Here is a 26,457-nt window from a genome sequence, read left to right on the forward strand (position 1 = left end):
TTCCACGCGCAACAGAAAAAAAAAAAAAAGAAGGTTAACGTCGTCTGCTACGACCATCTGCTGCAACTGCAACAAAGGCGTTGGCTGAAAAGTCAGCCTCAAAGGACGGCTTGGTATTCCTCGCTAAATAATTCCTTACTGTGTTGTCGGTTTCCTGGACTGTCCCACCCACAATGTCACAGGCTCATCTCGCACGTCAATATATAGAACTCGCAACAAAGGATCTCATAAATAATATAGTTAATAAATACCTGGGAGCAGATTTACGTGGAAGATCAATCAACGTATTTGTGCGACGATGTTCTGTACTCTGTTGGTGTGCGTTGTGATTCTGCAAGTGGGCATATTTCACCTTATTATATCGAATTAATCTAACCTAACTTATCCCAGCTTATGATGCATGGTGCTCTTATAGTTTAGCGAAGTTAGGTCAGATTAATGGGGCCATGCGAGCTTGCATGGCCCCCCCAAATCCGCTTCGATAATGAAGTTGGGAGGGCCAGGCAAGCTGCACCGAACGCGCGAGAATCTCCGTTCCTTGCAATGATTTCCGCAGAAATGCACTGCTGGGGGAAGGGAGGCGAGCTTTCCGGAGGGGAGGGGGGGGGGGGGGGTATGCTTGGTGAAGGTTCCACTTACGGAATTTTTCTTAGACACGGAAAGAATCGTGGCACAATGATGACATATCTGCAGCTTAATTTTCCCGTTTTATTTGTGCATGTTACGTTAGAACACAGTACATTAGAATACATATTCAGTATGAACGGCATTTCGGCATTAACTATCACCTTGTCTCACGAAGCTCAATGAATACCTAGCAACCAACGGTGAAAACCTTAGACGTAAAAAGCAGAATTGCTTGCTTGAGTTGGGGCAAATGGTTCTTGATGATCCACATTGAGTTTACGTACCCGCATGCATTTTTGCTCGTATATGCGCGCAATATATGCACTGAACAATCACTTTCAAATGATTTTGGACGAATGCATGGTACGATCATCTGCATGACTGTGGTCCTACAGCTCAAGTTTGAGACAGGATGTAATTCGCTGCGCCGGGCTCACTACCAGAACGTGTTGGTGGCCGAGCTGGGTGGGGTCAGCTGAGAAATTTCAGGGGGGGGGGGGCTCGAGCAAAAATTAAAGGCTGTTTCTAATTAATGACATTACTAAAAAGACGTACCGCCGCCACAGAGGAAAGAAGGAAAGAATAGTGCCGATGTCGTTGCATGAGTAAAGAAAAAGGAATAAAATATGATTATACGTTTTCTAGCACGTATATTGACTTTATTTCCCGATATCACTGAACTCGCGTTATTTATTTAATCCAGCACATCGCCGTAGCAGACGACGTTAACCGCCGTGATACGTTTTTGTTTTGTTGCGTACATGAAAATTAACACGAGTTCAATGTTATCAGAAATTAAATTCTTCAAGATACGTTACAGAAACAGAAATTTTATTGTTCTCAGGCGTATTATTATATTTCATCCCTTTTTTACTCATGCAACGATATCGGCCACATTGGCGACATCGACACCACTCTTTCCTCCTTTCTTCAATGGCGGTAAGTAAACATACAGGATCGCTACAAACTTTAAAGCTTTAAAGCTTCTACTAAGCTTCTAGTAATGGCAAAGTACCTTCGAGTGTCACTTAGAAGGAGCCTCTACTGTTCACTTCCAGGCAAAAGCAACGCGGGCCTCTGTCAATGGAGATTACATGGGAATCTTCACTTTTGACATGACGCGCGTAAATCTTTTTTTAAAATCGCTTTTAAAGTGTAAACCTACATACTCCTCGTTATTATTATTGACGAGATCTTTTGCTCAGAGCTAACATACTGCTCCGGGATCGTCTGGGAATCCCAGACCGAGAAAACTGCAAGTGAATATTTGGTAAAGTAATCGCAGATAAGTTTCCATGAATAAAGCAAATGCAAAATGTGTAACACATATGCATGTGTCTACTTTACATCTACTCCCATTCACATCATTTCTGTGTGGTTGATTTAGCAGAAATTGAACAAAATCCAGGAGCATGACATATCCCCCTTTTCTATATAACACCGCACGCGCAGGGTTTTCGTGCAAGAAAAAACAGTTTCCACGGGTCGGACTTTCATGATGATGGCAGGATGGCCGAAGTTACCTTTGTGCAGTGGAGCAGCCTAGGTCGTGATTATCGCGTTGCTAAACGAGCACAATATTGAAAATAACGTTCTGCATGGCCAGCAAAATATGACTTATTAGCATAGTGCGCACGTTTTTCCGATTACAACGCTTAGTAGCACTGCTGACACGGTCACGTGAGGTAGGAAGAACATGTTTTTCGAGTGGAAGTCGAAGTTCATTTCCGCACCGTAGCAAAATTTAAGCTACACCGTTTGTAACCATGTGTAGAAAAGGGGCCTGATCTGGCTGTCCATCCCATTGACACACATGCATTTCCCGTTTCTAACGCTCCTGTAGCAAGTCAATAAATTGCAGTATGGTCCTAAATTTTATTTAACAGGTGCATACTGGTATGTAGATGTCATTGCAACAAAAACACTAAAAATGGGATAATTCGACTTATCCCCTTATTGCACACAGAGGTTCAGTTGGGGATAAGCACCTGGAACAGAACAACATCAAGGAACAGGACACAGACACCGTGCAGAAGCAGGTGTGAAAAACGAGGCTTCATCTTCAGAAAACGGTGAGTTCTATCTAGCTGTGTCACATCAGCCTGCGGATATAATTAAATGTTGCAACAGATGTTTGCTACTTTTTTGCGAGTTTTCGTAACTACGATGAAGCCTGAATACATCTACCCTTGAAAGGAAAGCTATCGGGACCGGTTTTCTTTGTGATATAAACAAAAAGAACTGCATCAACATTAAGGTACAAATGCTAACACATTCTCTGGTGTTCTAGTTTTTATGACTCTGCGTAAAAACATCCGAATAACCGACAGAAAAGAACCTCGATTCTCTGAAAAGAATTTGAAGAACTGTTCACATAGGACAAGGAAGGTGGTATTGTCTCGGCAACTTCACCTTCATGGAAGACTTTGACGACTCTTGTGTAGGTATTTGCCAGGCTATCTTCCCCAATAGGCACCAATCGCAGTATTCTTGTATTCCTAATTAGTACTACGCAATTCATGGTACCTTTCCAAGCACACGGTCACAACCTCATGAAAATATTAAAAAAATGCATCATGAACGAAACACTAGACAATTGAGACGACAGGATCATGAAACCAGCAGACCAGGTGTGTAGCATGCAGGGAAACGTAACGGAATCTTTTTCATTTCCGTTACTGCCTCTGTTTCAGTTTCCATTACAACTAGAGATGGGCCAACTGAATCCTCCAATCCCAGGCAGGGATTCGGGAATCCGAATCCCAATGGCAAAAAGACGGCGAGTCGAATCTTTTGAGTCCGCCAACCGCGCTTGCTTTTTGTCTTTTCTTTTTTTATTTGCATATGAGGAGTGCGCCGAAATCCTGATTGGCCAGTGGATGTTTTCTTGTTTTGTCTGTTTATGTTGCTTCAGACTGAAACAGTCAGAGTGAAACAAGTTGAAAACTTATGCGATTTGACTTTTTGATTGTTTCCCAGATTTATGGAAAGAATTCAGGCACGGGAGTTTATAGTAGTAGTTATTTCCCGTAGCGTATGAACAACATGTTACATAAATTACATTTCAGAACGAGTATACGGATATATTTTCTCTCTGAAAGTCAACTATTATTCAATTAGTTTTTCATTGAACAAAAATATCAAATTCTGCTTGAGAACATTCTTCAGTAGAAGTACTTTTTCCCCGTGGCTTTTTATACGCTTTTTTAAAGAAAAGATCCGAGATTCATAAGCTTTGTGGAGTCGATTCCTTGGATTCCTATTCACAACCGTTGTTCTTTTTATTTCCGTTATCGGTGCCTACCCACCTTCTTGTTTTTTTCCTCCTTATTCTTCTACTGAGCTGTGAGGCCGTGACAAAACTTAATACCTCTGCCTACGGGGTGTCTATTTTTAGCCTTTACAGAATGTTCATAACAAAACTATAAGATCAGTACAGATATCGTTTTTGCAGCCGAGTTCTATGGCCAGGTGGGCATGCTATCGAAGAGAGCGTGCAATTACGAGGCGACTGATTTCCCAAAATTACAAATCCTGAAACATGCGCGTGCGTTACAACATCCGTCCCAGAGTTTTGATATTCAAATGAGTCAAAACCGCAGAGACCTGGGAGTAACCTGACCCGAGCGGGGAGTAGAATGCGGATAGAAAAAATTTGCGCAGTTTATGATTGATCTGCTGAGGCTGGGAGTAAGCTGGAAGAATCTGTGGTTGTCTCTGCGTTTCCTCTGTCTCGGGGGTTACCTTTCCACGAGGACTGTGCTTCTTTCTTAAGAAACAATCTCTACAGGGTACCCCTCTCTGGCACGTCTTCTGTCTTGACCGGGAACCCTTGAAGACAGGGCTGGCCCTCTGAGAAACGGTGAGTTGGCACTCTAATTGATACACACATTTGTTTGAGCCTCCAGCAACTGTTCACCTCTGGAGCTAATTTTCTCTTTCTCATAATTTACGTGGGACAATGACTGCCAACAGTTTACTCCCCATGAAGGAAGAGGCAAAAGATACTCGTGTCTTGGAGTCATCACGTATGGACCCCTCGGATTCTCAACGCAAAGAAATGCGGCTCTCCCCAGAGTTGAGTGATCAGCTCGTGAGAGTGAAATCGGAACCACCTGATGTTGCGTGCCTGCCAGAAGAGAGCCAGTCACAGCAACAGCACTGCAATGATCCTTCACTAGGAGGTGATGCTGATGGTAAAATCCTCGTATAAACTATACGCTCGAGGTAGTAAGATCTTGTAGACATGCCACTCAGGCCACTGGCCACGATGGCTCAGTTGGTATCGTGTTCACTTACTGGTCCCAGGGTTGCCGGTTCAAACCCGGGCGAGGACGCCAGCAACTTGATGGCGAAGTACAAGTTGCTCAGACACCCGTACGTCCATGAGGAAAGCGCAACAGGGACAACGGGTTTCCCATGGATCGACTGGTTAGTGGCCTAGGGGGAAGGTCAGTCTACTTGAATGTGGTCTGGGCCCTGTCACGTATTGCTCGTGCATAGGCAGGGCACTACTGTTCCAGAGACACTGTTGCCCCTTTCGTTAAAACTGGCATATGCGGAAAAAAAGTGGTCATCAGATACAGGGCACTGTTGGATGGCCGTACGCCGAAATAAATATTTCGAAATAAAACATTAAAAAACCCGCACTTAAAATTTCACTTTTTCAGAATCCACTTTTTGAAATAAACCACTTAAAAATACACGCTCTCGAAATAAACGCGATTAAAATAAATCATGGTTACGCGTAGGAAGGTGACGTTCCGTACGATAGTTTATGGGCGCTTCTTTTTTGCAGAACATGATATTATGAGGTTTCGTCCTGATGTTTGTACAGACATCACTTACATTTGTTCGCGTAACAACTTTTTGATTTCAAAATATCCAGCCTTAAAGCAGTGAAGACAGTGCGCACGTGTGAATACGGGGCACTCGCTGTTGACCCTTGATGGTGGAGAGAATGTGGCTATCCTTTACACGTAGCAGGATTTAAAGTAGCGGCTATGTGAGTTAAAGCCTGGAGACAGCGCTTCGAGTGTGAATCTTTACTGCCGCCTCACCAGTTTTGCAGCGCAACCAGACTGCAAACGCGCTCGTTTGATACGGTGGGCGTACGTAGAATTCAGTGCCTTCAAACGCCCCAACACTAGAGATGCAAAATCTCTGGAAATTTTGAATCGCTCGAAAAAAAAACGTTTCTTTCGTTTTTTTCTTCGAAAAATTGCAAAAATGGAAACAAACGCAATTACTGCTGAGTAAAAGCATTGCTGGCCAAGCCACAGCATACAATGAGCTAGTAACTTTAGTAGTCTTCACCCTCTAGGCATAAATGCAGAGCATCCCATGAGACTGCTGTCTACTCAGTGACAGGTAATTGGAACAACCCGTCCACTCCGACGAGAACTTTGACATTATGTGAACGCGATGGCGACCTCTCGGAGCGGTGAGACGGCGGTTAGTGGTTGATGGCGGATTAGAGGCACCTAAGGCACTGTTGGCGGGTTGGAATGCATCGAAGGCATGATACATTTTAAAATTTTGTCACCTGGAAATTTGGGGCTATTTTTCCGGAGACGAGAAAAAAAAAAACGAAAAGAAAAACTTTTTTCCCAAAATTTCCGTTTTTTTTTTTCGCATCTCTACCCGGCACCTACCGTGATTTCACGCGTATCAGCCGCGGCTTATGCGCAATTTCTTTTTTCTTGCAGGCACTCTGCGGCTAATCCACTGGTGCGGCTTATCTGATGACTATTTTTTTTCTGGTGTCTTCTCCATATGCCGGTTTTAATGAAAGGGCCGACAACGTTTCAGGAACAGCACTGCCCTGTCAATGCATGAACAGTGTGTAACAGGGACAGGTCCGCATTCTAATAGATTGATCTTCCTGGTGCAGCCCAAAGCAGCTTTAACCAAAGTGGTGACAGTGATTCGAGTCTCCTCGAAAACAACTGACCCATCGATCCATGCGATAACGCCCAACAAGGGCACAATCTGATCTTGGTAGAACTCTTGAGCTGACCCCGGAGTATGGATCCCAGGATTTATGGCCTTCTCTATGGTCTCCTTTGTCGCACAAATCAGTCGTCTCATATTGCCTGCGGCTTATTTGCAGGAAAAATTTTCAAACATTCCAAAAAACGCGTCCTGCGGCTTATCTGTGTGCGGCTTATACGCGTGAAATTACGGTACTCTGTAACGAGCGACGAACCGTCCCCGAGAAGCGCACGCGAGACATTGTGGCGAAGTGCTCGTTTTGGACTTCAGACCATGTCGAGAAAAGAAAGGCCAAGAAAGCGTGCACACATGCAGAACAAAAGAGGGAGACAGAGAGAGAGATGTAGAGCCGGCCAGGATGCACGACCAAAAAAATTTGCCAGCCGCCAAACCGGACGACATTGCCCCTCTAAGTTGGTAACACTGGCCACGGGCCACATACAGACTGCTACTGTATACTGCTACCTAAGTTCTAACTGACTCAACACAACCAGTGCTCTTAATTGTCCTCTCCGAACGTCGACTGTCGACGACTTAATGAATAGCATTGGCAATAATAATAATAGGGTAATCATGAATAACTAAGAAAAGGACTGGTCACTGCGGAGTTGGAACTGTGCCCCAGATTTATTCAAGCTGTTGAAGCTGTGGAATGTTGAAGAGGAAACCCCGTAAAAGCCCCCAAGAAAGATAGTGAACTACAAATACCGGCAAAAGGCGGCCGGTATCACCTTCCTACCGGCAACTGGCATAGCGCGCAAATAACCAGCCGTGCCGCTATAATAGCGTCCTGGCGGCAATCCTAGATGTTGCTGGGAGATCTTTTTTTTTTGTTTTTTTTCTTTGCCACAAATGCCAAGGAAACATGTGTAGCCATTTTTTTTTTTAAGATAATGATTGCCTTTTGGCAAATCAAACTGACTTGGGTTTGAATAATGCAGTTGATGAAAACGCACCATCAATTGGATTTGAACCCACAATATCAGTTCGCTGTACGGTTGGGTGTGGGCGGAGCTACAGAGTTGTAACGTGTGAACGCAGGTATGGCACCCTCTTGAAGTTGCTCATGAGAAGTTGGTTCGAGTCAGAGCAGAAAGCTGGCACGTGTGAGCGTGGCCTTAGGAAGATGTCATGCATCTGGCTATAAGTTATAAAGTCTGGCAGATAAGTTACAGCAGAGTGTGATTAGCTTCAAAAAGGGTGTGGAGGTAAACCGTCGCATGAGCTTTGCCACTTGGCTTACCTCTCCCTTTTTTGTTTTATTGCAGGAGTGACATCTGGGACGTGCCGCATCAAAGAAGAACCTCGAGAGGAATCTTCGAATGAACATCCAATCATAGAAGTCAAGACGGAGCCTTACAACATTGCAGTCTTGACAGAACAGGACCAGATGGGACACAGCTGTGACTCAACATCAGAAGGTAAATACAAAATGGTAGAGGGAATTTATATACCCAGGCAGTCACACGGACAGTCCTCAGTAACCATTGAGACCAACAGCTATTCAACATATGTGTAGTGCCACCAAGTGTAACCAGTCACCCATTGAGAGTCAGTTAGATGCGATGCTTTTTGAAAAGTTCATGTGTGTGGTGGCGCTGCGCATGTTCCCATTGGCCATTGGCTACAATGGGGTAGTTTCATTTATAATCGACAGATGGCCGCCGGTCACATTTTTACTTTTTCCCGGGAAAATTACATGTTATTCTTTGGCCGAAAATAAGCGAAACGAGCTGGACCACGGGTCTGTGCGATATCCCGTTTTCCTTCTGGAGGGGGTTAAAAAAAGCGCACATTTTTCCGGGCTAAATTTTTTCAATGTTTGCAGCGTTGTATCTCTGGATCCGGATGTCGCCCTCAGACGGCAATTTTTGTCACCATAGAAGGGGTGCATGCGTCTCACTTAAGTTGAAAAAAAGTTGTGGAAAATGGCCGGAACATATCGGGAGAAATTCCCGAAAACGCTCCGAACTGCATTTGTTGCGCAAATTTGCGGGGTTGTTAAAGAGCCGCCACAAGTCCGACGTCAATAAAACTGATATTGGATGAAAGCTCATTTTTTGCTCTTTCGTGTGGTGTGCGGCTTGTCACGTTGTGATCATCTACTCTCTTGGTACGGCGCTCTAAACGAAAGGGCCTGCGAAAGAATTGGGTTTTTGGGGAGCGTTTTTCTCAAAAACCCCAGCTTCAAATTTGTTAATATTTTGTGTGTACATAGCTTAAACATCCATCTTTTACCACATAAAATAAAAAGTCTGCTTATTGCACTCCTAGGGGGTGCGCGAAATATTTTTAGCATACACGAGCGCTCTCCGCGGAAGGCTAAGCGAACGGAGAGTATGCTTCTCTTTTCGGCTGCGCTTTTCTAAAAAACAAACAGCTCGAAATCGGCAGATATTTTCTTCAAACACAGTCTTGACACTCTTCTCTCACATTAGAAAATTAAATTTCTGCCTATTTGCTTCCTACAGAGCCCGCGAATTGTTTTAGCATGTCTAGCAAATGACTTCAGAAAAGTGATACGAGCACACAAGTTTAATGCATGACATTTCAAAACAAAAAGGTAAGAGAAAAGATAGCTATTTAATAAGCTAGTAATTAGTAGATACAGTCTTATTTATAGATGCTTACATACAACACTGTCACCCTCTCTTGCCCATGTGTAGCAAGAGCGAAGCTTCGGAACGGGGCGTACGACTGACCACTCGTTTGACTTCTTTGCATCTCGAAAGGCATCGACGTCCCCACATGAAAGGTATAAAAGAGTAATCCTTTGAAGTTTTGGCTGTAATTTCACGACAAGATCCTTTGCTGTTTGGATAGCTTCTGATGGAGCCGACCGAAGGTTGTGGAGTGAAGCAGTGTGCTTGACAACACCACCGATCCCGTCACAGGCATTTTTACCATGGCCAGGTGCACTGAACAGCCACTTCGTAACATGACGAGTTCTCTGCAGCTCGTAGAACTGGAATCGGTTTTCGAAGTGCTCAGACACCCGTACGTCCATGAGGAAAGCGCAACAGGGACAACGGGTTTCCCATGGATCGACTGGTTAGTGGCCTAGGGGGAAGGTCAGTCTACTTGAATGTGGTCTGGGCCCTGTCACGTATTGCTCGTGCATAGGCAGGGCACTACTGTTCCAGAGACACTGTTGCCCCTTTCGTTAAAACTGGCATATGCGGAAAAAAAGTGGTCATCAGATACAGGGCACTGTTGGATGGCCGTACGCCGAAATAAATATTTCGAAATAAAACATTAAAAAACCCGCACTTAAAATTTCACTTTTTCAGAATCCACTTTTTGAAATAAACCACTTAAAAATACACGCTCTCGAAATAAACGCGATTAAAATAAATCATGGTTACGCGTAGGAAGGTGACGTTCCGTACGATAGTTTATGGGCGCTTCTTTTTTGCAGAACATGATATTATGAGGTTTCGTCCTGATGTTTGTACAGACATCACTTACATTTGTTCGCGTAACAACTTTTTGATTTAAAAATATAAGAAAGGTATAAAAGAGTAATCCTTTGAAGTTTTGGCTGTAATTTCACGACAAGATCCTTTGCTGTTTGGATAGCTTCTGATGGAGCCGACCGAAGGTTGTGGAGTGAAGCAGTGTGCTTGACAACACCACCGATCCCGTCACAGGCATTTTTACCATGGCCAGGTGCACTGAACAGCCACTTCGTAACATGACGAGTTCTCTGCAGCTCGTAGAACTGGAATCGGTTTTTGAAGTGCGCGGCGGCGCCATCCGATACGTAAGAACACGTACTGTACAAGGGTCCAGTCTCATCCATGTGGTCGTCGATTTTTCTGATTGCCAGAAGTGTCAAAGCAGTGTCGGGCTGCATGTCGTCTGACACAACGGCGAAACACTTGGAACCGGAGAATGTGCTTACCACGCAGGTAAATATTGTGATTTGTTTCTTCTGCCAATGGTATCCCTGTATTTCGGAAGGAAAAACCACAGTCCAATTTTCGGCGTAGTCAAAGTGAAGAACTATCCGCTTCGAATCCTGCAGCATCTTCTCATTTCGTATCGCAATTCGCTGAACGTTGCGCACGGTATCATGTGTGATGTACAGCACAAGCCATTTTCTGAGGAGGGCAAGAAATTCCTCAATGTCAAGTACAAGCTTCTTGAGGGCATTTGACTCCCACAGGACGACCTCGATCTACTCCGCATCCGCCGATATCTCCAACACGTCTGCAGTCAGAGCACCACTTCCTGGACACAGGCTACACGTTCCCAGAGTGCACTTCAGTGTTTCTGGAGTACACAGGCACACTAATTTGATGTCGTCAAGCGTAAATGTCTTCTCCGAGACGAGACTCAGCGCTGTGAGGCACAAATCATAGTTCGCGCAATAAACGCATACACACTCCTCTCTGTAGGGACTCATTGTAACGTGCGGCGGTCGTAAAACTTCGTCAAGCTCATTTTGACCTCAGGATGAGCTTCCCGGAACTTGCTGTATGTCTCCCGAATTGTGCGGGACATATATCGCTTTGTTATGGTACCGCCGTCCGCGCCACGAACAACGTCCCGTGGTCTGGGACTTTGAATCGAACAGTCCAGGTCGTCGTTGAGATAGTAGTCAAGAGCCAACTTAACATGTTCGGGGTTAACAACATGTCTACCAGAGTACTGGTCGGGCGTTGCCCATACTCCACCACTTCTTCGGATCTTCTGACTCTTCCTGATCATGTATGTTGTCGCTTCTGGAATAGCTGCGTGAATTTCAGGCTGGGAGAACGATGACGGAAGCAGTGTCAGAAGTCGGCACCGCTCCTGTAGTGTTTTGCTTGCAACGTATGCCCGTCTTATGTTTTCCAGCAATTCGTCACGCTGTCTCGCTTGCGGGGGCTCGTCCTCAGCTGGCAATTCCACACCATATGCACTGCTTAGGCTGCGGCAAGACTTTCTTGACACGGCTGAGACAATTTCTTCCCGCTTCCTTTTTACATATGGGACGACGTGTCGAACTTCGGTGGGTTTCTTCAGTGGGCTGACACCAATGTCTTCTGCACTCAAGCTCTTGTTCACATTTTGCACAATCTCTATTGGATCACAAAAGTCGGTGTCCTCGGGGCTCGCCGACTGATCGTGTTGTCCACTGGAGGGCCCGGCATCAGCAAGCCGTGATCGGAAGCGGTTGTAGCAGTTAACACATAGCTGATCATTATCACTAACGCGAACAGCTTCCGAGGCTGGAAGGATGGCCCTCAACAACTCTGATCCTATGGATGACACAGGCCTGAAGGTCTTATTCCATAGCACCTTCTTCTTGTGTCGTTGAGTATAGTCTGGGCAGAAGCGTCGGTCTCCGCTGAAGACGTTGTCCGCCATGGACGTGCTGAAATGCTATGTTCGCGACTATAGAGTACGCCGACAAGTACCTTCGAGACAATCGGTGGTTTTTACGAAAAATGTCGAGGGCATTCCGCACTGCTGAGAGTGAGGGTGGAGTGTGACGTATGACGAACCAAAGCGCCCGAAACTCAATTTTGCTTACTTTCCCACGTGAAAGTTCCAGCTAAGCCTCTCACATTGAAAGAAATGACCTTTTACATGAGTAGGCAAGTACAAGGACCGTTCTCGGCTCTGTCCAGGCTGGCTCTTTATGAGCGTTCAAAATATACATCCGTTTTCAAGTAGAAGGAATCAATCGATGACCACACTCCCATGCTTGGTTACATGGAGGGGAAAAGGCAGGGATGGGCAGTATTTAAATACATTGTATTTAAAATAGTATTTAAAATATAAATACATGTATTTAAAATACGTATTTAAATACAGGCAAGAAAAAATTATTTATATTTATATTTAAATACCGTTTTAGGCATATTTATATTTAAAATACACTTAAATACACATATCTGATCCTCCCGTATTTGTGGGCTTCTCTCGAGTTCCACATTGTTAGCCTCCAGTGATGAGGGTATCTTGGTTAGAGGCTACAGGTCACCCATACCGTGTGTTCGGGGATTTCCGTCCTTCTATAAAACAGCACAATGTGCGAATGAGGGCATTGCCACCCCCGTTGCAGTGGGGGTGACTGGACAGGACAGACAGACGGGACACGAACAGACAACAACGACTTAAAACCAGCAAATGGAACACTTTATTCAACATAGAGAAAGTGGAAGAAGCGATAACGAGTTCATTAGCTGGTTTTGAGTCGTCGTGGGTTCTTGTCCCCTTTACCGCCCTGTCTAATACCCCCCTCGCTGCTGGTGAGACTCAAGGAGACGTTTACGTTTAATGGAAAGTCGGTCCACGCAAGATGCTGAAATCATCACACTGCATCACGGAAAAATAAAAATATGTGGGCATTGTGTGCAGCAGAGATGCATCCATAGGCGGCTCCATTTATTATATAATTTAAAATAATTATGTGCCTGGACGGCTCAAAGTATTTACAGAAGTAGTTACAGTATTTAAATACTGTCTTAATGTATTTATATTTTGTATTTAAGTACTTTCATCATAAAGTATTTATAGGCAGTATTTAAATACATGAAAACATGTAGTATTTTGTATTTATATTTAAATACCCGAAAAGTGTATTTATGCCCATCCCTGGGAAAAGGCAACGGCGAGCAACCGCAACCTTGCCTCCCGTTCTCACGCTTCCCCGTGAAGGAACTCACCTTGAAAGGATTAACCTTCAGTGCCATGCGACGGAAGACATACTTGTCCTTCATTTGCCGCATTACTAGTGGTACCTACATTTGCTTTTTGTCGGCACTTGTGAACGATGTTTCGACCATGCAATATGCGTACGATACAGCTTTAAAAAAATGAAAGACAGAAAGAGTGAGAGAGAGCGGTTTTGTGTACCTGTTGAACAGCCCAGAGCTTACAGTGGGACGACGTTGAAAAACAATTTGCGGGCTCTGTAGGAAGCAAATAAGCAGAAATTTTATTTATTCATGTGAGAGAAGAGTGTCAAGACTGTGTTTGAAGGAAATATCTGCCGATTTCGAGCTGTTTTTTTTTTTTTAGAAAAGCGCAGCCGAAAAGAGAAGCATACTCTCCGTTCGCTTAGCCTTCTGCGGATAGCGCGCGAGTATGCGAGCTAAAAATATTTCGCGCGCCCCCTAGGAGTGAAATAAGCAGACTTTTTATTTTACGTGGTAAAAGATGGATGTTTAAGCTATGTACACACAAAATATTAACAAATTTGAAGCTGGGGTTTTTGAGAAAAACGCTCCCCAAAAACCCGATTCTTTCGCAGGCCCTTTCGTTTAGAGCGCCGTACCAAAAGAGTAGATGATCACAACGTGACAAGCCACACACCACACGAAACAGCAAAAAATGAGCTTTCATCCAATATCAGTTTCATTGACGTCGGACTTGTGGCGGCTCTGTAACAACCCCGCAAATTTGCGCAACAAATGCAGTTCGGAGCGTTTTCGGGAATTTTTCCCGATACAGTAAACCCCCGATAACTCGAAGTCGTAAAAACCGGAAAAAATTTCGAGATAAGCCGGGTTTCGAGTTAAGCGAACAGCGAAAATTACGTTGCCACGATGTTACCACAATGCGCTATGTTATGAAACGTAAAAAAAAGCGTTCCTACAGTAATAGGGCTCGTAAACAATTTCGAAGCCATTTATTTTTTAACATCATCTGAGACTGAATAACTCACAGCAACAGCTATCTGCTTGGCATTTGCGTCTGTGAACAAGAAAGCATCTTCAAGCACTTCAATGCAACGCACGAGACGCTCCTCCCGGCACGTCACTACCGCGGCCACTCTCGACGATTTCTGTATCACTCAGTTCACCGCTACTGGAACATCGCCGTCGTAAAGCGCATAGTCCTTGATGTTGAAGTCCTAAGTCACTCTCCCCAAAACATGCGAGGCGCATCACGTCGTTGTACAATTCATCACAGCCACTGAAGTGGTCTGCTGGCTCCGGTACGGCGGTGGAAGACCAGAAACCCGCATGAATGAAACAGTTCATGCTACTGGCTTGATGAACTTGCTACCAGGCCTTCGATAAGTGCCACCTTCCGCTCCAAAGTCAGGGACTTTCATGCGCGTTGTTCAGCCATCATGGCGCCGCGAAGAACAAAACGAAGAGATGCTCGGACGAATGCGGAGGAGGAGGAGTGACGTTGGGTGGAAAGGGGAGTGCTGTCTGCCTGCCACAGCTAGCGGCGCGTGAGGCGTGAGTCACTAGGACTGAAAGGCTTTGACCTTGACCTAGCCTGGGGGACCGAAGAATGCACGTTATCAGCCGTAGGTACGCAGGCTCTGCGCAGACCTACCGGTGATGGGATTTCGAGATATCCGTACTCGGGCAAAAAAAAGCTTCGACTTAAAAGGGCCCAAATATATAGGAAGCATTGGGACATGGATCGGGATGCAAAAAATATTCGAGATAACCGATATTTCGAGATAAGCGAGTTCGAGTTAACGAGGGTTTACTGTATGTTTCGGCCATTTTCTACAACTTTTTTCAGCTTAAGTGAGACGCATGCACCCCTTCTATGAAGACAAAAATTGCCGTCTGAGGGCGACATCCGGTTCCAGAGATACAACGCCGCAAACTTTGAAAAAATTTAGCCCGGAAAAATGTGCGCTTTTTTTTAAACCCCTCCAGAAGGAGAACGGGATATCGCACAGACCCGCGGTCCAGCTCGTTTCACTTATTTTCGGCCAAAGAATAACATGTAATTTTCCCGGGAAAAAATAAAAATGTGACCGGCGGCCATCTGTCGATTATAAATGAAACTACCCAATGGTGATTGAAGACTGCCTGTATGACGGGGATATCAGTCAACACCAAACCACATGGCATCGTACGGACAAGGAACAGGGATGCAACGGAAACCTTCAGTTTTCTGCTCGTCACGCACCAGCCGAGGCCATTTATTGTTACGTTTATTATCATTACGTTGATTACTTACTACGATTACGATCTTTGTGCTGCATATACTGCATTGTGCTTTCGTCTGTCTGCATATATCAATCAGAGTTCTCCCGATGAATAGTAAGACACATCTGCGCATGAGAGGAGGATGTTCCCTCTCCACATTGTTTTATCCCCCTTAAAGGGAGACTTCAGAAGGATTCGAAAAAAATAAGTGAGCATCATACCGAACCAGGCATCTCCCTTGATACCAAAGACAGCATTCACATTCATTTTGAGTAACTAATTTGTAAATGATGACAACACCAAAATGAAACCAACATGCAAAGCGCACGGCGGTTCGCCCGGAGGGAGATACTGTGACGTCACCCGGCATTGTCGTCTGCTACGAAGCTTGCATTCTTTCATGCAGGATGATGTCGTCAGTGTTGCTTTCAGTGCCCTCTTGCTTCAGAGAGGCGAAGCGCTCACTTCGTAGTAATTCGTTGGAATAAAATCTGCGCACTTTGGAAACACGAGATTTCGTATGTATGTTCCTGACACTGCAAGGGTCACTGCTATGTCACAATCGTTGTGGTGATTTTGTTGCGGAGTCGCACTTTAAGCTTTTTGTTTTGTTTTTTTCTGGTTTGCTCTGTACAACAATGTCGTCTGTGGTTCCCGGGCGTGTTTTAGCAAGGAAAAGAGCGTGGATCGACCTGAAGTTGCACGTGATCGGAGGACTTCCAAACTTGAGTTACAGACGGTTGCGCGTCGCCAAATGGATTGTCCGCGGTCGGGGTGCATCCTGGTGGATGATGCAGTTCCGATGGCGAGAATGATGATGTCTATGGCATTGGATGACGAGTACTGGACGAAGTCGTCAATCTCAAAAGGATGCGTGGGATGGAGACCCTCACATGGAATCACTGGGTACGTTGTCCTTGGGGAAAAGCTTTCGGCTCAAAGCAGAGTTGTGGGGGGGGCTCAGATACAGCTTTAGAGCTGGGTAAAATGCCGTTGCACTCGTAACAAAGGCGCGCACGTTCTACTTTTTCGTTGACAGTGCCCCACCTGTGCCGTTCTTGTTCTTCGATGACGTGATCCGAACTGGCGATCTTGCAAAAAGCTTGCTTTGGATGACAGCTCTGACGTACCGCTATCAGATTTTGTGTATCAGTCAGTATCATAATCAAATGGGGTAAACTTTCAAGCATGTGCGCTCTTGCGCGGAAAATTGGCAGAGTTGGCTGCACGAACGCGGAGATCCTTCATCCAGCTTCGCGTTACCGCAATTTTTGTAGACTTTCACAGCATACGTTTAGGGCCTGACTTTTTCGGGTTTTATTTTTGGCCAAATTCGGGGGGTAAATATCGGGTGATATTTTTCATTTGAAAATTTGAGTGTATTCGGGTTAAATCCCGTTACGGCATATTCTGTCGTCAGGAATTCGGGTGATTTTTTTTTGTTTGATAAAAATTTGTCTTAACATGGAACTAATGTTTAGCAATGTTATCAAACTTTATTTTAATGCACGCTTATATCAGACATGTCACATCACATATATTGCACACTGTTCTTCAGCAGCAGTAACTGTCCAGAAGGGAGATGGGCTCCGGTCTAGTCACACAATGCCCTGCTTTGCTCTGCAAGAACGAGCATTGTTTTCACTTGTTAATGTACAGCATGAGCTACATTTTTAGAAGTTGGTCACCCATAGAGGAGCGTTCTGGTCGCTGTACATACCTAAGTTTTGAGAACGATCTCTCTATATCACAGCATGTGTTAGGCAGGCATAGTAGACACAAAGCTACAGGCGTCAGTAAAGGGTAACGGGCATGTGCACAGTCCCAGAACTGCAGCAGGTTGATGTCTGTGTCCTCTGGAACATCCTTAATCATGTACTGCTTGAACTCACACTCAAGTGCATCACTAGGGGTTACAACAAGCGACAAAATGAAGTGTAGTATAATAATAAATAATAAATAAAGAGCCTTCTGGAATGGATCAAGGAAAGATCCTTGTTTCCAGAGTTCATATTGTGCAGAAGCTGCCACTGTATCACTTAGATTCCTTGTTGTCGTACTTTCCCACTTCTTAGTGAGTTGCAAGCAGAATGCTTTGCAGTCTTCTTTGACAGCAGATGCAACATCTTTTGGTAGCATGGCCAGCAGTGCCTTTGCCTTACTGCCTTTGGCAAAGCTCTTCCCCATGTCTCTAAAGACCTGTGTTAGCTTCACACTTACAAGGTGATGGTAATGTGGAAGAAGAATTGCACCACTTTCCAGTTCTTTTTGTATCTCAATCAGTGGATGCAGGGCACCTTGTATGAAGACAGCCTTTGCATACAGAAGCTGCTTCTTACCTGCTAGGATACTCTGGAGCTCCTTTACTTTGCTGCTCCGATCAGAATCGTTATTGTCCACAAGTTCAACAAGGCAGTCCCACATATCAACTGTAGTGGAAAGTGAGCTATAAAAGCTGTACCAACGACTTGGTACTACAGCTGGTGGCTTTTTGAAGTCTTCCTTAGCAACCCCGTTCTCCAGGCACACTTCTTGATAGTTTTGAAACAGTTTGTTAGAATGCTTAAAAAGCGCACCAAACTTGATGACTACCTGGCGAAGGTCAGACATCGCTTCTGACTTGACAGCATGGTCAACGGATACGTGGATTATTTGCTGAACATCTTTTATGTGTGGAAGTGCTATCCCTTCACCTGCCCTGACCTCTCTCACCATCTTCCGCATATACTCCGCCGAGTCTGATGAGATGGCAACCACGTCTTTCCATGTCTTGCCAACAGACTCCAGGGCCTCTCCAACAACCTTTGCAATGGTGTAACTGTTGCAGGTCTTCACATGCTTTGCATCCAGCAGGACAACCTTCTTTGACTTTGAGAGCGGGCTGTAGTAACACAGTAGGGTGTTGACGGTTGGACAGCCTAGCACATCTGGGGACTCGTTGACTATCAAAGTAACTTTGATGGGCTGGACTTCTTCTCGGATTCGTTCCATGTCCTTTTCGAACACTTCAACAAGGTGTCTCTTTCGAAGCTGATGCCCGTCCGGCATGGTTTTTTGCGGCAGGGCAGTATTTTCGAACAAAATCCCCTAGAGGACCATTTGCTCTTTCCAGGCTTACTCTGCTGTACGCGAGTGCTTTCACAAACTTGTGGATCACACTGGTGGCTTTCTTCTCTTTTTCGCGTTGACGGTAACTGATATCAAACATGGTCGGTTGATGCTGCCCACTGTTCTCCGCGGCCAGGAAGGCTTCTCTCAACATGTGATGGCGACCAGAGGCCATATGCTCCCGTATTCTGTCGAACGGCTTTCTTTTCGGGTCTTCCTTGAACTCCCAGTGACAGTGCTTGCAAACCAGCGACTGGCATTCGTCGTTCGCCACTTTCTTTTTCACCAGCTCCAGAGCTTCATACTCAAGGGACCATGCTTCCAAAGCCTTTCGTTTCCTGCCCATCGCGTCCAACAATCCACGCAGAGATTTTCATGCGAGGCGACTTACTACGACCGATCACGATCACAAACAGAGTCACAAAATCGAGCATTGAACGTCAAAAACGCACATGTGCATCAGACGCGTCTCGGCCGTTCACCCTTTACGTGCTTTCGTCTTCGCACCACGTCTTACCACGTGCGATCACGGTTGACCAATCGCAGCGCCTATTTAGGCGTTGCGCGGTTGCGGCTCGGCGTTCAAAGAAGAGGCTTAACGGGATAGCCGTCTTCAGCTTTTCGTGCTACGTTGTTAGCATACACCTTCGTACCATACGGTATGTAGTGCACCACGTAGGTAGTATATTCGAGAGAATCAGCTCATCGCAGCAACGTGGTCAACATTCGCTGCTCCCTGCAGCCAGCCAAAAGAAGAGCATTTTCTCATCATTTCAGTTTGTCCGGTGTGCCGGAGGATTTGTCATCATAATTTCTCCATTTCTATGCCGTTTCCTATGACTTCAAGAGTCATAGGAAACAGCAAGAGTCATTGCAGTCGTGCTCATTCATTCTCGCTCGTTCTGTAAATAAACCTCTGCATACCGCTTGCACAGCTGTACGTTTTCTCTTCACAAATGGCTGAATTTGACATGTCACGAGCTCTGATTTTATGACCAAATTTCTAACTTATGCGATGGTTGAGCCACGCGACCCGGATGTTTTTGGGTAGATTCGGGTTGAACCCGAAATTTACAGATTTCGTTCGGGGGGGTAAATATCGGGTGGATACGGGTTTAACCCGAAAAAGCAGTGTGTTTTAGGTATAAAACGATGTGAGCACAAACTATTGCCAGGACAACTTGTAATTTTGAACATCGACTTAAAGTCTAATGCTGTAGCTGAACACACTACTATTACCGCTGTCACAAGGGCAATCTTCAACGACCATCGAGATTGATGACCATTGAAAATGCACTTGGGGCCCCCTAGCGTGTAATGTGTCAGCCCAGCGGGAAACATTGGATCCAATGCTCGTTGAGAAGTTGACGCATCACCCGCTTTTTCAATGGTTGTTGGTTTCAGTGGGGACTGCCTGTGTGACAGGGTCATAAGAGTAGACAGATTAGATTCAAGGTGTTGAACCGAATCCGAACCGAAAATTGTACCCGAACCGTTATTTTTGCCGGAACCGAACTGGAACCGCAATTTCCATGACACTGTTGAACCTGAACCGGAGCAGAACCGGTAAAAATAATAGAGGTAACCGGTTCACAAGAAAATGGTTCGGACATAAAAGAAATGAGCATAAGAGTTCAAGTGCCTCTCAATCCCCGAACGAGGACACATTGATGTCCTCGTTGGACATTGGGACGAATCATGGATTTCGCAAATTTTCACCTAGCAGTCAAACGAGGTCGTATAGTATGTATGCTTTCAGAGCCTTTTTAAACACGTTGAAACGTAGTTGTCCTAGGGAGCGCCGGGGCTAGCGCCCCACGCACGCGTTGCGGCGTCTGCTCTTCACAGAGGAGGCGCCACGCGGACGAATGAAGCAGGAATGGAGTAGGCCAGTTGTGGCTCTATAGGACGAATATGTGATTAAGCAAGTGCCCAACATTTCCCTTTACATGTGAGCACTAACAATTAAACAAGTGAGAAACATGAGAAGTGGAGAAGGAGCGTACGCAGAACGGTGCCTGTTTGATTGGTCGTGGTTTGAACAGTAAATGTAGTTCTGCTTACTGGTAGTGCAGTTGTGCCGTGACACATTGCCTTTGTGTTGTGGATTAGCTGTGAGCTAGGACAGAGCAAGGCTGGCAGACTTATTTTCGACATGTTTCAGTACGGTTTCAGATCGATTCACACTGCGAATGCAGTGTGCCAGCAGCTATGTAAAATGCTGTCAGGGATGGGCATTCTCTAAATACATTGTAATTAAAATACTATTTAAAATATAAATACATGTATTTATGTTTTGTATTTAAATACAGGCTAGAAAAATGTACTTATTTATAATTATCTTTAAATACCAACCTTCGGGTACTTATTCTTGTAAATACTTTATAAATACTCCGATATACAGAATGTACTGACTGATTCGATTCAATTTGATTTGATTTGATTTGGTCTTTTCTTCAAGGTAAAAAGTCACAAAAACTGAGTGGTCCCTTAGCAGAGGCTAGTGATGGGTCCACTAAAGACGTTCATCAATGACATTGGCAACAGTGACAGCAAAAAAGAAAGAAAGAAACGTCTAGAAAAATCACTGTAAAGTACAGCACATAACCCCAAAATACAGCACATAACCACAAAATACAGTCACTGTAAAATAGAGCAACCATTCGTTGTAATCGGCATATTATGGATTTACCATATATGTATTCGATCCTCCGACAGAATGAAGTCCTGTAATGATTTTGAGAACAGCTGGGTGTTTCTTACTTCTATCGGCAACTGGTTCCAAGTGCGCACTCCCAAATGCTGAAGAGTCCTGGTACCATAGACATTTTTAGCACTTGAAATGATAAGCTTTTTATCTGTTTGCATCCTAGTTGGTCTACGCGGTTGCTGCAGGCTGGAAACATGAATTGGAATGTTGTTTCTGATTATGTTATTCATTATTTGAGCCCATCGCTGAACTACTAACTGCTCCAAAGTAAGAAACTGCAGGGTATTGAAAAGTACCTTGGACGGGGAACGGTTATTGGTACCTGTTAAAATCCTAACCGCACGTTTCCGTAACGTTATTAGTACCCTTAGATATGTGTGGTATGTACTACCCCATGTTTCCAAACAGTAGGTGAGGTGACTCTGTATAAAAGAGGAGTACCACAGTTTCATTACGTGCAGTGGAAATATGTGCCTACACTTGATGAGTAAATGACAGCCATATGCCAATTTTCTTCTAAGTGATTCTATATGTGGCTTCCAACACAGTGTGTTATCAAGTATTATGCCCAGGTACGGAACCTGATTGGACTGCATTATGGGACTATCACACAACTTCACGTGAAAGCTGCTGGTGTCTATCTGACTTTTAAAGGAGTGAAATATAAGAAATGTGGTTTTATTTGTATTTAAAGTTAGCTGATTACGAAGCTACCACCTTTCTAGTGCACGCAAATCTCCTTGCATGGTGTCTGAGATATCCTTAAGTGTTGAACTCGACATAAATAAGCATGTGTCATCTGCATAAAGGTAAGAAGTAAAGACTCTTAAGCTATTTGGGAGATCATTTATATATAAGGCGAATAGTACCGGCCCCAGCACAGAGCCCTGCGGTACACCGGCATTTATGTCCAAATACGCAGATGATGTCCCATCGATAGTTACCAGCTGTTTACGTCCTGACAGGTAGCTACGGAAGAAGCTATTTATGTGTCCCCTAAATGCGTACGAGTTTAATTTATCCAACAGTATAGCGTGATTGACAGTATCAAAGGCTTTTCTTAAATCTAGAAACAGCGCCAGCACAAGCTTTCTGTCATTAAGAGCAGTGTTGATAAACTGGCTTACTGCTAAAGTGGCTGTTGCAGTGGATCTGCACGCTCTAAAACCATGTTGACTGTCGCTAATCATGCCATACTTTGCAAGGAAGGACGTCACCCTCTCAAATATTATTTTTTCGAATATTGTATTTATTGTATTAAGAACAGAAATAGGGCGGTAATTTTCAAGAACATCTCGATCACCACCTTTAAATATGGGAACAACCTTGGCAACTTTCAAAGCATCGGGATAAACCCCTAATGAGACTGAGTGGTTGTAAAGATAACATAACGGATGGCTAAATATGTCCACCAGCCTCTTAATTATAGAGACATTAATATTATCAACACCCATTGCTGTATTGGACTTCATGCTGTGGATTATGCCGATTACCTCCTGTACATCAATAGGTTCAAAAATGAAGCTGTTGCAAGGAGTTTGTTCTACTTGCTCTGCGAGCTCTCCATCGCCATTTCCAATAAAAGCATGGGCAAGATTTTGCCCTATCGAGACAAAGTAATGATTAAAATTATCACACAACTCTTGATGTGTAACCCCAGCCCTGTCTCTGATCTGGGAGGACCTGAATTTTTGGTGTAGCAATTACAGAGTTGATAATTTTCCACATCTGCTTACTATCCCCATGAGAGCGACATATAAGGTCATGGTAATACTTTGATTTCACTTGGCACAGCTCCTTAGTTACTAAATTTCTGTAGTATCTGTACCTGTTTAAATAATATGACCGGCCTCGGTGGCTGAGTCGGTAGCGTGTTCACCTTCTGATCCCGAGATCGCGGGTTCGAACCTGGCCGAGGACGCCAGCAACTTGGTGGCAGGGTACAAGTTGCTTAGACATGCCGTCTTCCGCGAGGGACGTTAAATACGGGGTGCCGTGTGATGAGCTTTCATTTCACGTTAAAGAACCCTCAGGTGGGCAAAAGCAATCCACAGACCGACCGCTGTGGCGTCGCTCATGATCTCAGTTGTCTCGCTACGTAAACACCCAATTATTATTATTATTATTGTTAAATAATATGCATTATCCTTGTGTTGTCTAAATTTGCGATACCATTTTTGCTTTATCTTTAGAATGTTCAAAACTCTATCTGTCATCCAAGGACAAAGTGGTGCGTCGTACGCCTTGCCTACCATCTTCCTTGAATCATATATAGCGCTTCTCACGAGGGCCACAAATACGTCTAATTCAACATTAACGTCCGTGTTACACATCAATGACCAATCCGTACAGGAGAGTTGCTGACGTAGTCGTTAATAGTTAATGTGATATTTAGATGGTCTGGTGACATTATGACACAGATCCATACTTGGGATAACAGTAAACACAGGGTAATGATCTGTGATATCGTAATTCAAAACACCGGAATAATCGTCAGTGTTTTCAATATTAGAAAGAATGTGATCAATTGCAGAACTTGTGCAGGCTGTAACACGTGTGGGAGAATTGATTAGATTACGAAAACCAAAAGAAGAATACAGACATTCATAGGCAGCACCGCCATCGTGTAAGGTATCAATGTTAAAGCCCCTGGCGATAAACACCCGTTTCTTCAATGCAGCAATTGTAAACAATTTGTTTTCAAACGCTTCAAGAAATATCGATATGTTACATCTAGGAGCTCGATAAACCACTCCCACTATAACACTTCCTGTCAATTCTAAAAAGAGAGCCTCACAGAACCCTGACATCTCAAGAACAATATCTGCTGGGAGATTACATTTCATATTTTTATGCACAAATAGACCGACACCGCCTCCTCTATGTTGGGACTGTAACAATCACGGTTGAGAATAGAACACATAGTCATGAAGGTAATAACACTCGTCTCGCATTAGCCACGTTTTCGTTAGAGCTATAATGTCAAATTTAAAAGTTAGCGTGGACAATAGAGCAACTAGTTGATCGAAATTCTTTCGAACACTCCTTATGTTCAAATTTAATAGCTTGGACAGGTTGTTCAATTCATTAATCGATACAGTATCATCCATACAAACCCTTTAGGAGTAGGCAACAAAATAGCACATAACGAAATTACACAGGATGTGACAGCTGTAATTCCCATAGGTTTTTTTCAGACTGAATCTGGACAGCTTTAGAATTCTCAGTTCTACGGACGAATATCTTTCCGTCCTTGACCCATGCGTACCTCCACTTATTTTCTTTTTTTTTCGTGGATAGTTTTTCCCAAAAGAAGCTTAAGCTCTTGACACAGGTGCTCATTAACAAAGACTGGCTCGTTGTGCTCATACCCAAAGTCCGAAGTGGTCAGTCGCCTTCGCCTTGATGCGGACACTAATGAATCTCTAGTTTGTCGAGAGAAAAACCGAGCAATAATATTTAGCTTTGACGGGTCCTGCGAGGCACCCTATGAGCAACCTCAATTGCATCTGGAGATAAATCCACACCCAGTTTTGTGGCTATTTCACAAACTAGGTCGGTGCTGTTTTCCTTAGGCCTCAACGGAAAGTTTCTTATTTCCACGTTGTTCCTGCGTGAATACTGCTTAAGACTAACCACCTCGGCCCAGAGCACAGACAGTTCACGTTCCAGGGAACAGTTTTTACTTGTAACTTGTGCAACTTCCATTTTTAAAGCGGCTGTCTCTTCTTGAACAGACTTAAACACAGTTTTCATTTCTTCAAATGAATCGCTCATGTATTGCATGGAAGTGGGCAATTCTAGGCGTTCTTTCTCAAGAAGAGACTTGACATTGGTTATTTCTGTTGTCACATGCTTAGTCAGTTGACTGAACTGAGCAATCAGATCGGCTATGGCCTTATGAATTTCCTTTACCTGTGCTACGTTGGCCATATTTATATGCAGCAAGTCAGCAATAAAATATCATGCACATAGCTTCAATGACACCAAGTTCTCAGGCAGCGGCACAGCGTAATCGGGTGCGATCACGGAATATAAAATTTAAACCAACCTGCAATTCAGAACAAGACGCTTAGACGTGCATCACACAGCTGCACCGCTGCCAAAAGAGTTGTGCGTCGGGTCCGTAATCCGGCTTTTAACAGTTCATTCCAACACTGGTGGGCATTTCCTGTTGCTGCGCCCCGAGATATTGTTGTTGTTCCCTGCCGAAGTCAAGCGCTGGTAGATAGATGTGATGTACCCAGACCGGCAACACGAACTCTGCAATTCAGAACAAGACGCTTAGACGTGCATCACACAGCTGCACCGCTGCCAAAAGAGTAGTGCGTCGGGTCCGTAATCCGGAATATCCGTTGATATCCTAAAATTGCCCTGCATTTGACCTTTCGGGAACACGGGCGAGTTTCGGGCGCAGTTATGCCATGTTTGCGCCAGCATGCGCATGCGACAACCATTCTAGATGACGAGCTGTTATGGACAACGGTCGCGACTACCCGACTACCTTGTTGTACGAAGCATTCTCATCAAATTTAGTACCGGCCTTTGTTCATAGGCACCTGTGGAGATGCTGTTCTCCTTTGCGAATCTGATTGTGTGGCAAAACAGAATATGCCTAAAAGATGCAGTCTTCGAGACATTTCTAATAATATTAAAATCGCCGTGATAATCTAACAAATAAATGTTATTGTTACTTGCTGATTTGTTGTTATAATCATTATTATTTCTGCAATTCTAGATGCCATCTTCCTATGCCATCCAGATAACATGCTACAGTATTTATGGTAGTAGTTACGGTATTTAAATGCTGTATTTATATTTTGTATTTAAATACTAAAAAAATGTATTTATGCCCATCCCTGAATGCTGTCCATCTTATTAGGCTTCCTTTATGTGTATCTTGCTGCCACTGTGCGTGTGAAAAAAGAGGTTTTGGGAACAGAAAGTAGCAGGACTACGCCGCTTCATCAGTGTGGACGCTATTTGCAAGTGTTCATCCATTTCTCCTTTCTCTTGCTAAAAGGATTACCTGACCACTAAAAACATCAATGCGGACAACAGCAGTAAGCTATTAGCCACGCATTTCCTGATAAAAGCAGTTTTATGGGAGATATAAAATGG

At 44.3% G+C, this 26,457-nt stretch overlaps 1 protein-coding gene across 2 annotated transcripts in view; it reads left to right on the forward strand.

Moving 5' to 3' along the window:
* The first annotated feature begins 1,588 nt into the window (after positions 1-1,588).
* LOC135374222 (zinc finger protein 431-like) overlaps positions 1,589-26,457 on the forward strand; it is a 52,800-nt gene continuing 27,931 nt past the window's right edge. The window contains exons 1-9 of one of the 2 annotated variants that reach the window (XM_064607224.1): positions 1,589-2,523; positions 2,594-2,699; positions 2,824-2,884; positions 2,958-3,067; positions 3,134-3,257; positions 3,321-3,406; positions 4,418-4,489; positions 4,603-4,823; positions 7,890-8,042. In XM_064607224.1, coding sequence (XP_064463294.1) covers positions 4,613-4,823; positions 7,890-8,042 — 364 coding nt within the window. In that variant the 5' untranslated portion in view covers positions 1,589-2,523; positions 2,594-2,699; positions 2,824-2,884; ... (3 more) ...; positions 4,418-4,489; positions 4,603-4,612. Of the gene's footprint in view, positions 2,524-2,593; positions 2,700-2,823; positions 2,885-2,917; positions 3,068-3,133; positions 3,258-3,320; positions 3,407-4,417; positions 4,490-4,602; positions 4,824-7,889; positions 8,043-26,457 lie in introns of both variants that reach the window. The other variant, XM_064607225.1, reaches the window with a different exon arrangement.

Source organism: Ornithodoros turicata, unplaced genomic scaffold (assembly GCF_037126465.1).
Source record: "Ornithodoros turicata isolate Travis unplaced genomic scaffold, ASM3712646v1 Chromosome48, whole genome shotgun sequence".
NCBI lineage: Eukaryota > Metazoa > Arthropoda > Arachnida > Ixodida > Argasidae > Ornithodoros > Ornithodoros turicata.